This window comes from Leopardus geoffroyi, chromosome A3 (assembly GCF_018350155.1).
Source record: "Leopardus geoffroyi isolate Oge1 chromosome A3, O.geoffroyi_Oge1_pat1.0, whole genome shotgun sequence".
In the NCBI taxonomy this organism is placed as follows: Eukaryota; Metazoa; Chordata; class Mammalia; order Carnivora; family Felidae; genus Leopardus; species Leopardus geoffroyi.
Window position 1 is genome coordinate 128,914,596 of NC_059336.1, and position 15,927 is coordinate 128,930,522.

General features: G+C 42.5%; 1 protein-coding gene across 5 annotated transcripts in view; it reads left to right on the forward strand.

Annotated features, from left to right (window-relative positions):
* Positions 1 to 15,927, forward strand: part of NBAS (NBAS subunit of NRZ tethering complex) — a 360,511-nt gene that overhangs the window by 227,623 nt on the left and 116,961 nt on the right. For all 5 annotated transcript variants that reach the window (XM_045447679.1, XM_045447678.1, XM_045447677.1 and 2 more), the window contains 3 exons: positions 3,409 to 3,573; positions 6,659 to 6,772; positions 7,095 to 7,218. In XM_045447679.1, the coding sequence (XP_045303635.1) occupies positions 3,409 to 3,573; positions 6,659 to 6,772; positions 7,095 to 7,218 (403 nt within the window). The remainder of the gene's footprint in view (positions 1 to 3,408; positions 3,574 to 6,658; positions 6,773 to 7,094; positions 7,219 to 15,927) is intronic.

Here is a 15,927-nt window from a genome sequence, read left to right on the forward strand (position 1 = left end):
ACGCACATGAGGGTTATGTTATTTATTTGTTATTTTTAGTACAAAGCCCTTGAAATCCAGTGTGGTACATTACAGCACATCTCATTTTGGAATAGCCACGTATCAAGTGTGCGATAGCCCCGCATGACTGTGGCTAATGGGTTGGACGGCACTGGTTTGAGGCAGTTCTGGGTATTCGTTCTGCTCAGTTTCCCTCTGAGCTGCCATGGTGATTTTCGTTAGGCTTGTCTACTCTGTAGACTCAACTCCTCCTTGGAAAAGTTACTCCAAGACTTGCAGAAAAATTTTAGCCTAATTATGACAGTGGATTTAAGCCATGTTCTGTATTCCAGAATGAAGATAGTATTGCTGATTTCTCTGATTCCTACTTATATATTTTTAATTAAAAAAATCATGCAAGATTCAGTTGTGGGTTACAGAAAATATTCTAGCTCTTAGCAGAAGGAGTTTGTTTTTTTTTAATGGAAAATTAAGGGCTTTATGGAGATTAGGATTAAAAATCACTGAAAGGACTGGAGGAGCAGGCTTTAGATGTGTTTCTAAGACCAACTACTAGAAAAATTACAGAACCTGCCTGCTAGGGGAGCTGCAATCTGCCATAAATAAGCTGCGAAAGCAGAAAGCCACTCCTTATCAGTTGGCTCCAGTGGTAACTGACGACCAGGATACAAGCCAGCCTTTACACGCATAAAACTAGAGTCTGGGCACTGGGGCTTCTATTACCACTGTTGTAGAAGAATAACTAAGACTATAGAAGGAAGGAAAGGAAGGAAGGAAGGAAGGAAGGAAGGAAGGAAGGAAGGAAGGCAGGCAGGCAGGCAGGCAGGCAGCAGAAGGCAGAAGGCAGAAGTAACAGAGGTGTGGTCTCTACTAGAGTTCCGCCTCCCAAATTCCATGCAGCAGGTGCATTTACGAGAGGAGAACTAGATTATGTGTGGAATGCCAAAATAGGGAGTCTAAGAGATGTAGTCTTTAACATACCAACTTGTAACAGTAGTAGGACAGTTTGTAGGAGCAGAATGGCATTCAGTGAACCAAGGTGCAGTATCTGAGATGATCTGAAACCCAGGAGAGGTATTGTGTTTTATTGGCACCTAAACCCCAAACAGTTATTTTTAACGTTGTTGCTCTTATAAGTATACAAGCAACTTCATGTGATTTTTTTCCATATTAACATCCAGTGTTTATGTTGTTTTTATAATCAAATGACAATGATTACATTGAGTTGGTATTTTATACTTTTCTCAATGTCCAAAGAGCCCACAGGAAACAGTTTTTAAAACTTTTTTAAAATTGAGATATTTTTGACATAAAACATTGTTTTAGCATAAGGTTATTAATTTGGCATATTTATATTGCAGTATGGTTGCCATTATAGCTTAGCTAACACCACTACTCTGTCACCTAATTATCATTTCTTCTAGTGTTGGGACACAACTTTTTTCATGTTAAAAGCACAGTTTAGAAAATCTTACCAGAAGCCTTAAACAAAAACTGGATAAGTTGTAAGCATTGGTTAGTAAAGCTTAAATTCATTTCCTTTTGGAAGTAAGAGTAAAGTTCACAAAGTTTTCTAGAAATTAAGTATCCTAACATGATGTATTTGTTTTCTATTGCTGCTATGACATATTACCACAAATTCAGCCACTTAAAAACAATGCAAATAAATTATCTTCTAATTCCCCTAGGACAGAGATCTGGCAGACTTTGATGGGTCTCTCTTTAGTCTCACATGGCCAAGATCACGGTGCACACAGGGCTGTGCTCTTTTCTCGAGCCTCAAAGGAGGATCTGTTTCCATGCTCACTCATGGTGTTAGCGGAAGTCAATTCCTTGTGGTCATAGGACGGAGGTCCCTGTAGCCTTGCTGGCTGTCACCTCAGAGCTGTTTGCAGCTTCTAGATGCCGCTCACATGCCTAGGCTTGTGGTCGCTTTCTCCATCTTCAAAGCCAGCGACGATGGGTTGAGTCTCCAATGCCTCAGGTTTCTCTTTGCCTCTTCCTCCATGGCATGTCCCGGACACCCTCTCTCTGACCCTAACTGAGAAAGCTTCTCTGTTTAAAGGCTCGTGTGATTAAAGGCTCGTTTAAAGGACCAATAATTTTGGATAATCTTTACTTCAGGGTCAGTGTCCTTAATCATATCTGCAGAGTCCCTTTGCCATGAAATGCAGTGTATTCCCAGGTTCCAGGGATTGGGACGTGGACATCTTTGGGGGTCTTTAATGCTACTTACCATAAAGGGCAACTGGCCGGATAGTCTGCAATGGTGCATTATTTGTGGTGTGATAATGCCCTGGAGACTACTGACTGATTACATAGTTTACATTTTTTATTGCTTGTGCTGTGATATGGATCTAAATAGCCAAACTAAACTCTCCTATTAGTATTAAGAAGGCTATTGAAATAGTGGGACTAGGCCTCAATTTTTGCTTTCTATTAAATGGAAAACTTAAAATAAGCGGAAGTAGATTAACACTAAACCAAGAACTTGGTTTTTATAGAACAAGTAATGTTTTTCTTTGATCAGAAGCAGATGTGATTGTTGTCATTTCCATTTAAAATGAAGTTAATATATTAGCATTTTTCTCCACATGGAATCTCTCAGGTGAGTAAATGGGGAGTCAGAATTTTCGCTTGATTGCTTCAAGATTGGCAGGAAGTTTCATGTTATAAACCTTTTCAACACTATTAATCATCAAGTTGTTTAGATGAAAAACAAAATACCTTTCAACATTTATAGATGGGCCCTCTGAATTCCCTCCCTTTGTCTGGGTCATAGTAGCATTGTTCAAATGAATAATTTATTTCATAATTAACCTAAATAACAAATATTTCAGAATGTCTAAGAAATAAATGGGAGTTTGTCTTTGTAGGATATTAGATTGGTAAAAAATCAAGAACCCGTTATTTACTTTATAAATGTTTCTGAAGGGGATTCTTTGACAATGCATCATGATGGTTTTTCCTTTACCAAATTTTCTTTTGTAAGTGCTCCAAGGAGGTACGATATACCAATAATGCTTCGTTTCCCGTTTTTTTGTTGCTAGCCAAGATGGATTTTATTTTTTATTTTTATTTTTTTTTTAAGTTTATTTATTTTGAGAGACAGCATGAGTGGGAGAAGGGCACAGAGAGAGAGAAAGAGAGAGAATGAATCCCAGGCAGGCTCCCTGCTGTCAGCACAGAGCCCGACATGGGGCTAGAACCCACAGAACCGCGAGATCATGACCTGAGCCAAAAATAAGAGTCGGACGCCCAACCCGACTGAGCCATACAGGTGCCCCACAGATGGATTTTACAATGTATCTTTGTGTCTGATAATTGTCAGTAACCTCATGATCACCCTCTGTTCCTATGACAGTGACAGCCTACATTTTTGATCTTGCCATTTTCTTTTCTAACTAGGGTGAAGCCAGCGTTCCTGGCAGCAACACAGACCTGTTCCACTGGGGCACCGCGGCCACCATGAAAGTCCTGTCCAGCACCACGACTACCACCAAGGCCGTGCTGCAGGCCGTGAGTGATGGGCAGTGGTGGAAGAAGTCTTTAACTTACCTTCGGCCACTTCAAGTAAGTGATGCCTCTTTTTTCTAAAGACCCATTGTGTGGCTTATGTCAGTCCATCAGCACTGGTTTTCAGTTGTGTTCATGTTGTTACAGCTTTCTCTTCTCTAGATCCTTAAAATAATGCGTTAAGAAATCTAAGCCTCCCATCATCCAGGGGAAGAGTAATTTATTTTATAGAATGTGGCATTTATTTTATAGAATTTTATAGGGTCTTGCAAAAGACACTGCTACAGATTTAGGTGTAATCAGATGTCAGAATTAGAATTTAGGGGGATGAAAAGGAAAATGATTCCCTCAATGCTTACTTGTTTTTGCTGTATTTCTGTGGGCCAGTAATCATGAAAAAGCGCTAGAAGCTGGCAGGAAGGCTGAGGTTGTTGGGCTGCTATAACAGTAATACCACATACTGGGGGGCGTGACAACAACCATTTCTTCCTCACGGTTCTAGAGGCTGGGAAGTCTGAGATCAAAGCTCAGGAACATTCAGTGTCTGCTGGGGTCTGCTTGCTATGTTCTCACATGGTGGAAGGGGTGAGGGAGCTCTCTGGAGTCTCTTTTATAAGAGGTCTGGTCCGTCCCATTCATGAGGACTCCCATTTCCCAGAGCTGACCACCTCTGCAAGGTCCCAACTCTTATTTTTTTCGGGGTATGACATAGTGATTTGACAACTCTATACGCTATCCTGTACACACCCACCACAAACATAGCTGCCATCTGTCACCATATAACACTCTTACAGTGGCCTTGACCATGTTCCCTATGCTGTACCTTTCCTACCTGTGACTTACCCATTCTGTAACTGGAAGCCTGTACCTCCCACTCCCCTTCGCCCATTTTGCCTATCCCCCACCCCCTCCCCTCTGGCCCCCACCAGTTCTCTTATTTATGGGTCTGTTTATGCCTTTTTATTTTTTTCTTTTGGTTTGCTACTTCGTTTTTTAGATTCCACATATAAGTGCAATCATATTTTATTTGTCTTTCTTACTTCACTTAGCATAATACCCTCTAAGTCTATCCATGTCAACACAAATGACAAGATCTCATTCATTTTTATGGCTGAGTAATATTTCATCGTGTATATATACCCAGAAGCCCCACCCACCTCTTAATTGTCATGTTGGGGCTTAGAATTTCAACATGTGAATTTCAGCAGGCGACACGAACATTCAGTTTCTAGTAGGTGCTCTGGGTAAAGAGAGCAGCGTACCAGCCTCTTTCACCCATTCGGGAAGTCGAGGTCAGGACAAGCGTTTGAGCGATTGTGCTCTCCGTGACGCATGAAACCCACTGCTCCTCTGCTGACTTCCGTGCGTTCTCACCCTGCAGTCCTTGGGCTCTCCGGAAAGCTCAGAGGAAAGAGAAACATGCTGTTTACCAGGTCACCCCAGATGCTCTCTGGGTGTAGCGTTCATTTTATTCGCTGTCCAAGTACTCTTCCGGCATATTCGGTGTGCCAGAGCCCAAGCTAGTGATTGGGAGCAGGGCGGCAAGCCCTTCGCCTGGCAGAGCCTGCACACAGACCCGCCAATAAAGTAATTGTGCAATAATGTAGCGGTAGGCAGTCATGCGGACGGTGAGGAGGCTTCTGCAAGGTGGCGGGAGAAGGATCCGTATCGGGGAGAGAGAAGTTCTAATGTCTGACGTGGATAGAAGGTGGGGTTCCCAGGACTCACTCTCAGCAGAAGCCTGACTGAGCCACACAGAGCACATGCAGAGCCCTTTTCAAAGGAAGGTGCTTGACATCCTTGCAGAACAGAAAGGAGGCCTGTGTAGTATGAACAGAGTGAGCAGCAGGGAAGAATGGTAGGAGATGAGAGAGAGGAGCTGGTGTCCAAGGCCTTGTAGAGACACTGGTGGGTCCACAGGTCTTATTCTGAGTAAGACGGGGAGCTGGTGTGGAGTGCAGGCAAGCTGTCGTGTGATCCACCTTCATTTAAGGTCATCTGAGTGCTGTGTAGAGAGCTGGCCGGGTGAGTCAGGAGTAGGAGCAAAGAGGCTCCAGGCGAGAGGTAGTGCTGGGGTGACTGGAGAGCCAGGGAGGAAGTGGGAGATGCGTTTCGTGGACCTGTGGGTGGTCTGGGTGTGGACTCTGCGGGAAAGGGGAGAACCGAGGATGACCTGGCCGAGACCGTTGGGTAGATGTCCATACCACTGACTGCGATGGAGAGTGCTTGACTTTGGGGGACGGCCCTGCGTCTCCTATCGTGGTGTGCGTCACTGGGGTTTTGATTTTGGTCACTTTTCTGTCTCCCCTCGTGGACCTTTTGGGGGTATGTGTCTCAGATGAAATGTTTAGCCCTGTGCCTGATACTGGATCATTTTTGGTAAGTGTCCGTTGTAGTTGTCATCGTCATGTACAGAAGGGCCTTTGCTGCTGCCCAAGGTCATGGTTGGCACATGGTGGGGTGTGGGGTAGCGGGGACATGAGCGGGGACGTGACAGGGGCGCACTTCCTTCCAGCCTCCAGCTGGGAGGGTTTCAGCAGTGAGGTATGAGGCAGTGAGGCAGGCCTGCAAGCAGGGGGGTGGCAGGGGGGTTTAACGGGGCAGTCAGCAATGGACAGGCTGCTCCTAGTGGAAGAAAGGCCTAGAAGCTGGTATGATGCATGTAGTAAATCGGCTGGTTGGAGGGAAGAATTAGCCTTTGATGTTAACTAATGATGTTAACTAACCTCAAGGAACTTTAAGTGTTATTTTACGTGGTTTAGACTTGATGCTGCCGCCTGTTGGTATTGCTCAAAGCTGGGCAAGGGGGCTATGTGTACCAAGTGATGTTTGAGGAAGGTTATTCTGACTCTAGGCTAGAAAACTTGCCGTGAGTCGAACACTGATTGCTTCTTTGTTTCTGATTCACTGATGTCAAAGTGACCGGAGAATCCAGAGGAGCTGCAGGGTCAGGTGGAAACGCCTCTTAGAGGGCAGCTGTTATTCCTACGTCCTCTGCTGAGTGTCTGTGTTGCTGTGACACTCTCTGTAGCTCACACACTGCACGTGGGTCAGTTTCTCCTGAAATCACCCCTGCTTCCCTTCTCCCCCCACCCCCAGGGCCTTTCTTTTTACCCACTGTTCTTCACTTTGTTCTGTTTAGGGGCGAGAGTTTGGCGGTGCTTATCAAACGGGAACCATAGCCAATGAAGGGCTAGAAAGACAAGGCTACCATCCTTTTTATGAATCCGTCCTCTCCGATCCCTTTGTCACGGAGGTAAGGACAGTGTGCCTAAGAACGTAGGCTCAACTGTCATGCTCTTGTGGCATTTCAGTAAAAAAAAACTCTAAAATATTGTTGAAAATGTACATCTTTGGCTTCGTACTCATGTTATTCACTGGTTTTATATGACTTGTGTCTATTATGACATATTATGAGATTAAAATCTGTTTGAAACTTTACATAAAATAATGTGCTTTAGTAAGTGAGAAGTTATAATTCACATCATCAGAAGATATAAAAGCCTACGATTCTGTTCTTAGAACATCTTCATAGAAGAAAAGACACCCTACTAAATGGTGTAACCGCTTCTGTCTAGTCTGCAGTGACCTGTGACCCGTATCAGCACGTTCCAGTAGAAAGCTTTGCAGAAGTATTGCTAAGAACTGGAAAACTGGCTGAGACGAAAACTGAAGGGGAGGAGGTATTTCCAACAACAGAAGGTATGAAAGAAAGTTCCAGCTCCTTGACTGTGTGTAAGTCTTACTAGGAGATCCGTAAGTGAAAAACTATACGAGTGAATGGAAGTTGGGAAAAACAAGAATATAAGTTTTCAGTAGTTTTGAATAGCTTAACCTGACACCCCCATTCACTTATGTAAAACATTTATTGAGTACCTTCCGTTTTCTGGATACTTACTAATGTTGAGGATTTAAAAGGATAAGGATGATAGGATTCCTGTATTTAAGTTTCTAATTATGTGAAGTGATTCTTACAGTGAATGGTATAAAGTGCTCAATAAATATTCGATGCTTTCCGATTTTATGTGTTAATTAAGAACTCTGAAGTATTTGCTTCACAGAACGTAGATGTGTATTTCATTTAAGAATTTTCTGTGTGGCAGCCTATCTTTCCGTGTAGAATTTTTTGAAAAGAATTCAATGGACGCAAGTTCACCAATGGCGTCTTACCATTTGTGTGTTTTTTTCTCTTTCATCTCCTCACTTCTTTTTAAGGTTCCAGGATAGTTTCCTCAACTGTTTTCTTTCATTTCCCTCTCTCTCTGCTCTGTCATCCATAGTGAATACCTCATGAATTAAAGGCTGCCGGAGTTCCGGCCATCTTGTCTATATTCCAGGCGTCAGTAAGAAGAAAAGAGGAGGGCGGGCAAAACATTGTGTCCTTGGCAGACCTATCCACACCTGCCACTTACATATTTCTGACTGTCTCTCACCACCAGTAAATCTGGATGATGCTGTCTTAACTGAGCACATCGATGTATGGGATAAAATTGGGGAAAATGTGTGTGTGGAATAGAACTGCTGTTTTCCCAGAATCCTGTTCTTGTCACTCATTTTTGGATAATCCTTCTTTCAATCAGTATTTATATGTAGTTGGAAAGAGGGGGAACAAATACCACTTTGCTATCTACTGTGTGGGCCTCTTGAATACTAGAGGTTTTTCCTTCAGTTCTGAATGTATGTTTTTTTTTTTTTTACCTCTTATTTCTGAAATCAGGGTGTCTCACAATCGATGAGTACGTTTTTGTTTGTTTGCTTTTCTCCAAAAAGCTATTATTAAATTCATGGCACGTCTTAGAAACAATGCTGAATATACATGAAGAGTGTAGTTACATTGCTGTTTCCCCTTTTAACTATTCTTTATTACTGCTTGCTTTTCTTTTTTTGATTGTCTTTTAAGTATTTTTTTTCAGTTCCGTAGACATTTATTGGTAGGTGGCATTTGCTTTGCCTACTGCAAGAGAAGCCCCGTATCAAATGCTATTAGTACAGTATTTTATTTAATCTGAATAACAGACCACCTGATAGCTACCATCAGTCGTATTTTACAGTGTAAAGAAGCATGTCTCAGAGATAAGAATAGTTTTGTTTTTATTTTTGTTTTGTTTGTTTTAAGTTACGCGGCCAGTGGTTGGTTGAACTGAATTCAGATTCAGCGTTGATCATTGCAGTGGGTAGTATTCTCCCCATTTTACCAGCCTCTGCAGGGGACTGCATTAGACCTTGAATCAAAAATAATAACAGCAACGAACAAAAACATGCCAGTGTCACTTAGTTTGATATTTTCTATTCAAAATTTGTTAATATGTCGAAGATACCATTTTTTGCAGGGTGGAGTTTGCAGGAGAAAAAATTGTCCTGAAGAGTAAAAGCATCTCAAAATGGGAATGAAAGATGTTCCTTTTTCATCTTATCACACGTGACCTGTCCATACTCATGTTCTGCAGGGATACCAGAGGAGTAGGAAGTGTCCTCTGTTTCACCCATTTGTTCCTCAGAACTGTTTCTGGATAAATTCTCTGTAATTGTTTGCTTGTGGATCAAAGTATGAATGGTTATTGAGCTGCTTTGCACAGATAGAATCTAAGACCTTAGGAAAATAGTGGGTTGGATGTCGAAGTGTATCACCCATTGATTGGCATAATAATGGACTAAAATCATAACCGGGAAGTTTGGAAACATGGATTGATACAGTGTTTTGCTTAGCTTGCATCATACATATATGTGCTGATGAGAGTATCTGTCATACAAAAGGCATGCTTCGCCCAAAGGCAAAACAGTGGCATCACATTGTCCAACCTGCAGATGCCTTCTTAGAGCAAGCATCCTGTCTCAGACTGATTTCTCAGTGCATTTAAGGCTTCTGCTATTTTCCAGAGCTGTGTTCTTTTTTTTTTTTTTTTTTTTTTTTTTGAGAAAGTGAAAGGCCCTCATGAGGTGCAGATTTCTGGGTTAGTAGGCCTCCCCTTTTCATAGGGTCTTGAGAGTACTTGACCATCTCTGCTGCACTTGGTAACTAAATGATGGGACATTCAAGTGATCTTGAAACATGAAGCAGGTTAGACTTTCTTCAGGCACTGTGTGGAGTAGGGGACACGTGCCTGATGATGGACCAGGGGACCCCTTCCAGTGCCTTTTCTCACCATACGTCCTTTACTCACTGAAGGAGTGGTCCTTGAGCCACCTGTGTGCTCGGCATTGTCCCCGTACTTGGAATATAAAATCACAGAAGACCTGGTCTTGTCCTCCAAGGGCTTACTGTCCAGGTGAGGAGACAAGACAGACACATTTGTGTGTGATAAGGGCTATGAGAGCAGACGCAAGAGGTGTTGGGATCATAGACGTGTGACAGCCACGTGGAAAGGTGGCCTGAAGAGGCTTCCAAGCTGGTGATACTTGACCTGGGATTTGAAGGATGAAGAAGGGCAACGTAGATCAAAAGAGCAGGGGAGTTGTTTCGCATTAGAGCCCCTTGGAAAAATTTTTAAGAAGTGCTGATGCCTGGGATCCACGACAGACCTTGTATTTCAGAACGTCTGAAGTGCAGCCCATGCATGAAATATTTTTAGAGTTCCTAAGGCAATTCACTTGGGAAGCCATGGTGAAGACCCTTTGGAAGTTTCACTTAACACGCTAGCATCTCCCTACCCATCACGTGTCTGTTCTTCAAACCGACACACTTGCTTTGTAAACCTCTCACCTGGCAATCCGGAGAATGCCACCTATACCTGTTATGTCTGTGTCTGTTCTCTTCCCACTGGGGGTCAAACCCTGCGTGTCCTATCTGTTTCTAAGGTGTACAGGCCTGCTCGGGTTTTCCATATGGCAGACGTGAAATCAGCGTCTCCACGGTGACAAGAGTGAGCACAGTGTGTGCGTCAGTTGCTGGGACAGGAATTGAGGCCACGCTCTTGGCGAATCCGACTCTAACTTCCCAGGGGCGTGTGCGCGGTTCTTAGTAGTGTCTGTGAGATTTTAGTGGGACTGCAGGTGGTTTTTTTTTTTTTTTTGTGTCCTGGTGTCTCATCAAATTATCTTTTCTGACGCTCAGATTTTACTACTCCACCAAGGGAAAGAATCCAAGTCCGTTGAAGTATTAAAAATTTTTTCCCAATATTATTCAGTTGAGTGGGAAAAAGATTTCAGAATGCTTGTATATATTAAAAATGGAATTATTTTATAAATGTAGAGGTGATTTTAATAATCTCTTTAGTTTACATCTGGGGATGCAACTTATGATGCATGTTCATAAGCACTGTCAACATTTGACATCCCTTGATAATGCTATTTTATCTGAGGTAGGTGTCTTTGGGTACTTTATAAAATCAAATATTTGTCAGAAACTCAGCAGATTTGAAGAGTGATATAGGCTAACTGACCCAAAATAGAAATTGTGATAATATGACTTCTAACTTTGGTTCAGAAATAGGTCATAATACAAATTAAACTTCCCAATATGATCTGGCTTTTCAGAATTTTTTAATAAAGTTGATGAAAAGGTTTTTATGGAGACTAGCTGAAGAAAATTGATCATTATTTATTTAGCTAAATGAATGATTTAATGGCTAATGATTTCCATATCAATAATATGGGCAGCTCTCGTATGTGAATTTAGTTCTGGAATTAAATTTATCATAGAGTGCTTTCCAGAGGCACTTAGTTTGCACAGAATTAGTGCTTGGAGGCTTATGCATAGATTTCATCTGATTTTGACTGTATAACTTGTTTAGAAAATGCATTATATTCAAGATTTTAGAGCCAGCATTGCAAATTAAATTCATATACACTTTTAAATGTAAGGCAGGCCACCCCCCCCCCCCCCCCCCCATATACCTTAATGGTACAGTAAAATCACGGCAACTCAGTCTGTAGTCATCATGACATCTGGTGAATCCCAGTGAGACTTTTTGGGATCAGTCTACTTCACATCCTCACTGATAATTTTGTCAAATGTTCTTCAGTGGCTTCAGATTCAAAGACTGAGCAGCTTCCTGTATGTGGGGTTTGATTTTCACTTTGCAGAAGTCCTGGAGTCTCCATGCTGCCTAGAAGGTTTTAATGCCTAGAGGCGTGACTTCATGTAACCCTAATTACCATCCCGAGGCCCCATCTCCAAATACCGTCACACTAGGGATTGCGGTTTCAACAAATAAGTTTCAAGGGAGCACAGACAGTTTGTTCACAACACTGTCTTTACAAATTAGCTACTTTTCTGAGTGTAGGTGATTTACATTAGCTTTCCAAGCCCGTGTAGAAAGCAAGATAACACTGTCTCCTTTGGGGGGTTTTTGTGATGCAAAAAGAATTAGAGCTAATTCATGCAAAGCGTCTTTCTCATATCTGGCTTGTTGGAGCAGATATTTTAAAAATTATAGGTATTTTTGTTTTATACTACTAATAATTATTGCTGGGTAAAGAAATGGCATGAATGCAGGCAGAGAGTTTGCATGTAAATCATTAGAGATTCAGACTAATTTAGCTGGTGTGTAGGACAGGGATAATACCAGTTAAAACTGTAAATTAAGGTTGGCCCATATTTATCGAGACCTTGAACATCAAATAAAATTTAATTTTCATTCTTCAGGAAATGGGAAACCATTGAAGAGCTGCATATCTTCATTGCGTTGGTGTATATGTGTGTTTTAAGCTGTTGAGACACGATTACACTGATGCTTGATGAAAAATAACAGGAAGTTAGTATGAAAGTATGGTTTCAAAATGGATTGGAATGGATTGGAAGGCATCAAGTAGGGTTGAAAGATTCCAGTTTTTAAAGTAGAGTGTGTGGCAGTGGAAGTAGAAAGTCTGTGGGAATGAGTTCTTTGGAAATGAATCAGCCTGCTTGGGTGGCTGACGGTTGGAAGCAGGGGAGAGGGTGAAGTCCAGGATGACTCTGGGATTTTGTGTTTTGCTAACTGGAAGAACAGTGCACCCTTTTCAGAAATATGAATGATACCGAGGAGAGAATTAGTAACATGGAGGGATATTTGAGTGGCAGTGTCACAATAACCGGTCGGTAATATAAGTCGTAGGAAACGGATCAGGGCTCTAGAGATAAAGATTAGGAAAGTGCTGAGGTATCAGCTGAAATGAAGAACACGGCTGAGTTCTCCTGGGTAGAGATTGTGAAGTGGAGTTGACAGGTAGGGATGAAATAGTCTGACTGAATTCCCACAGTCAGCGGTCGAGGAGAAGGCGATCTGGTGACGTGGACACGGAGGAGGGTCATTTGAGGAGAGCTGCGGGGAACCCTGTGACCCTGAAAGCCAAGGAGGGACCAGGTGGCAGTGCCTTGTGGTTCGGCGAGATCTGAGAGAGGATGGCGAGGCCTGCAGAGTGGGTTAGAAGGGAGAGCTCCCAAGGGAGGAAGCTTTTTTCCCAAGACCGGTGTGATTTACTTATGTGTTGGCACAGGACCAGTAGAAAGGGACTTTCTTTTTTGTTGGCTGAGGAAAACCGCGAACTTCTTCCACAGACAGGTTGGGAGGAGCAGCTAAGTGAGGGTCGGGTGCCCAGTGAGAAGAGGCTGAGTAACAGCAAGGATGGCAGAAGTGCACCCGCTACTCAGTGTGTGCAGGTCTGCTCTTGTCGTCCTGCTGCAGTCCATCTCCACGCCTAAATGCAGCAGCTAGTTCATTAACAAGTATGATTTAGGGGCGCCTAGGCGGCTCAGTCAGTTGAGTGTCTGACTTCGGCTCAGGTCATGATCTTGCAGTTCGTGGGTTCGAGCCCCGCATCGGGCTCTGTGCTGATGGCTTGGAGCCTGGAGCCTCTTCAGATTCTGTGTCTCCCTCTTCCTCTGCCCCTTCCCCGCTCGTGCTCTGTCTCTCTCGCTGTCAAAAATAAATAAACGTTAAAAAAATAATAATTATTATGATTTATATGAAATGGAAGTAATTGCCTCTGTTACCGCTCTGGCAGTTCTTATCAGAAGAACCTATTATCCATCATCTTTGTGGGGGAATCAAAAAGTGTCCTAACTGAAGAAAGTCATTTGTTCCCTCAAGTCTATACTGTTTGGTGGGGGGGGGGGGAGGGAACTTCTAGATGCTTTCTATATGCTAAAGAGATGATACGCGTTGAAAACTAAGGCTCTGATCTAAGATTCACAATGCTTCGAAAACCAAAAGGACTTCTTATAACTTGTTTGGCATCAAAACCTGAATTAAACTGACATGAGGTTATTTAATCTTTGCTTTATCTCATCTAGTGTGAGCATTCAAATGTTTTACAGCAGAAATGTGATGTCTTTGATTCTGGGTGCTCTCGGAACGTGCTGAAGGTATCATGTCATATGTGATACATTTCTAGCATAACTTCCTGGAAGTTCAGAACGTTCTGAATTCTGGGACACAGAGCCATGCAATAAATCAATGGTGGGTCTGGGTTCTCTTTCTGAAAATGGTTCCCAACTTACTGTATCATTCTGCCTGTTTTTATAGTTTATAGATGCTGTTTTAGTTTTTCCAAAATGTACGTGGGATTTTGGTTTTACGTTAGGTATGGTAAGACACCCAGACGTGGAAATGATGGTCATGAAGGAAGTTTATACTTGCAGATCCCTAGACATAGGAGGCAGGACAGGCCACCCAGGGCCCCATTGCTACAGCAAATACTTGACGCCCAGGAAGAGACAAGCGACATGTGCTCGGGGAATCAGAGCAGACTGTTTATTTCGCACCAGGGTCGGCCCAGCGGAGTCACCTCCAAAGGCTGAGCCGTGAGCCCTGGCGCTGGCCTTCTTTTATGCCTGGCTAGCTTCCGGGTATTGGAAACCTTCTGTTGGCTGCACGTGGTGGGTGGGAGGCGTTATCAGTTCTGCTACGTGGGCAGTTGGCTGATGCAACAGGCAAGCAGGATTACAGAAGCCAAAAGCATGCAAGGAGAGTATCCGGCCTCGGACACCTGGCTGGCCTTTTTTAAATCACTTCTTGCCGGCTTTCCTTCTCAGCACGGGGGAACACTTGGGTCAGCCTGGGGTCGGAGGCAGAGGAGGTGGAGGTGGGAGGGGAAAGCCTGGGCAAAAGTCTTTATTGTACTTTCCACGGGAACAGTAGGGGAGGGATTGTAGGCAAATTTGAGCGAGCCTAAAATAGATTGTTTGAATAATTTTGTAAGACTCCAGGCTGTAGTTTTCTCTGGTTGTCCAGTGGCTGGCCCTGGGGTGGTTAGAGTGGAGGAATATAAAAGCCACTGGAGAGAAGGTGGTTCAGAGTATTGGCTCTAAATTGGTTGGTTTGCATATCAGAGATGTGCTCAGAGTAATTTGTTTCCTATCTTTAGGAATTTCTAGCTCTGAGAAGGGCAGTCTTTCCAGGATAATCAAACACCCAGAATGTCAAAGCATCATAAAATAGAAAAAAAAAAAAAAAAAGATTAATACATTTGTGCGTATGAAATAAAATCTGTGTGGATATTATTCACTTGAAGCAAACATTTATATTTTAGGGTGATTATTGTTACTGGTGAAAGTAACAGTGATGATTCTTTAGACTTTTTTCTGAGGGTGATTTTTGTCATACTCCGAGCTAATGGAAATGAAGTATTTCTTTTATCTTTCCTGCTGTAATAAGCTTTGTATTCAGTTATTATATGTTCAAGAAATGCTAGAGATCATCTTGTCAGTTGTATCTTTGTAATAATATAACTTTTTAAAATAAACCTACTGGAATTTAGGTGTTCAGATGAAGATCTTCCCCTTGAATGATCTTTCCTGAGGACTCTGCATCTATTTCAATTATGTTGTCAGTTGTTCCTTTCTGTCGTTTTAGTTTGTTGTTGGGTTGTTTTTGTTTTGGAATTTCCTTCAGGGTCTGTAGCATATTCATTGGAATATCTCCTGGAGTATTTTCCTCACTTGAGGGTGCTTTGGTTTGGGGATACAGATAAATGCACATCAAATGGAGTGAAAGATGAAGTCAGTGATACGATTTAAAAAAAATAGATCTGACTGGAAGATAGTAATGGAACTGGTATTATGACAGGTAGGCGTCAGATTGGCCCCTGTCACAACTCTTAAGAGGGATGGTCCTTCAATAGCCAGAGAAACAGCCACACACCTGAATAAAAGCTCCTGAACTTTGAGGGGACGGGGCTCTTTTGATGAGTGGGTTCAGATATGCTTATTTGAAAATTGGTTTCCCTTGTGCACAATGAAAGGAAGTATCTGAAAACAGAATGGGAGGAGGAAAAAACTGGGTGAGATTGTAGGTCACTTCATAAGAAATAATGTAAGAAAGAAAATTAAAAGGGAAAAATCACTAGTATGTGAAACTATTGGACTTTTTTTCCCTCCAAAATACGGATCCTGAAGGACTATTAGGCAGACATCAAATGGTAGAAGATATAAGGCAGGTAGAAGTCAAAATGGTAGCCCAGGGGTTTTATGCGCGTGTGTGTGTGTGTGTGTGT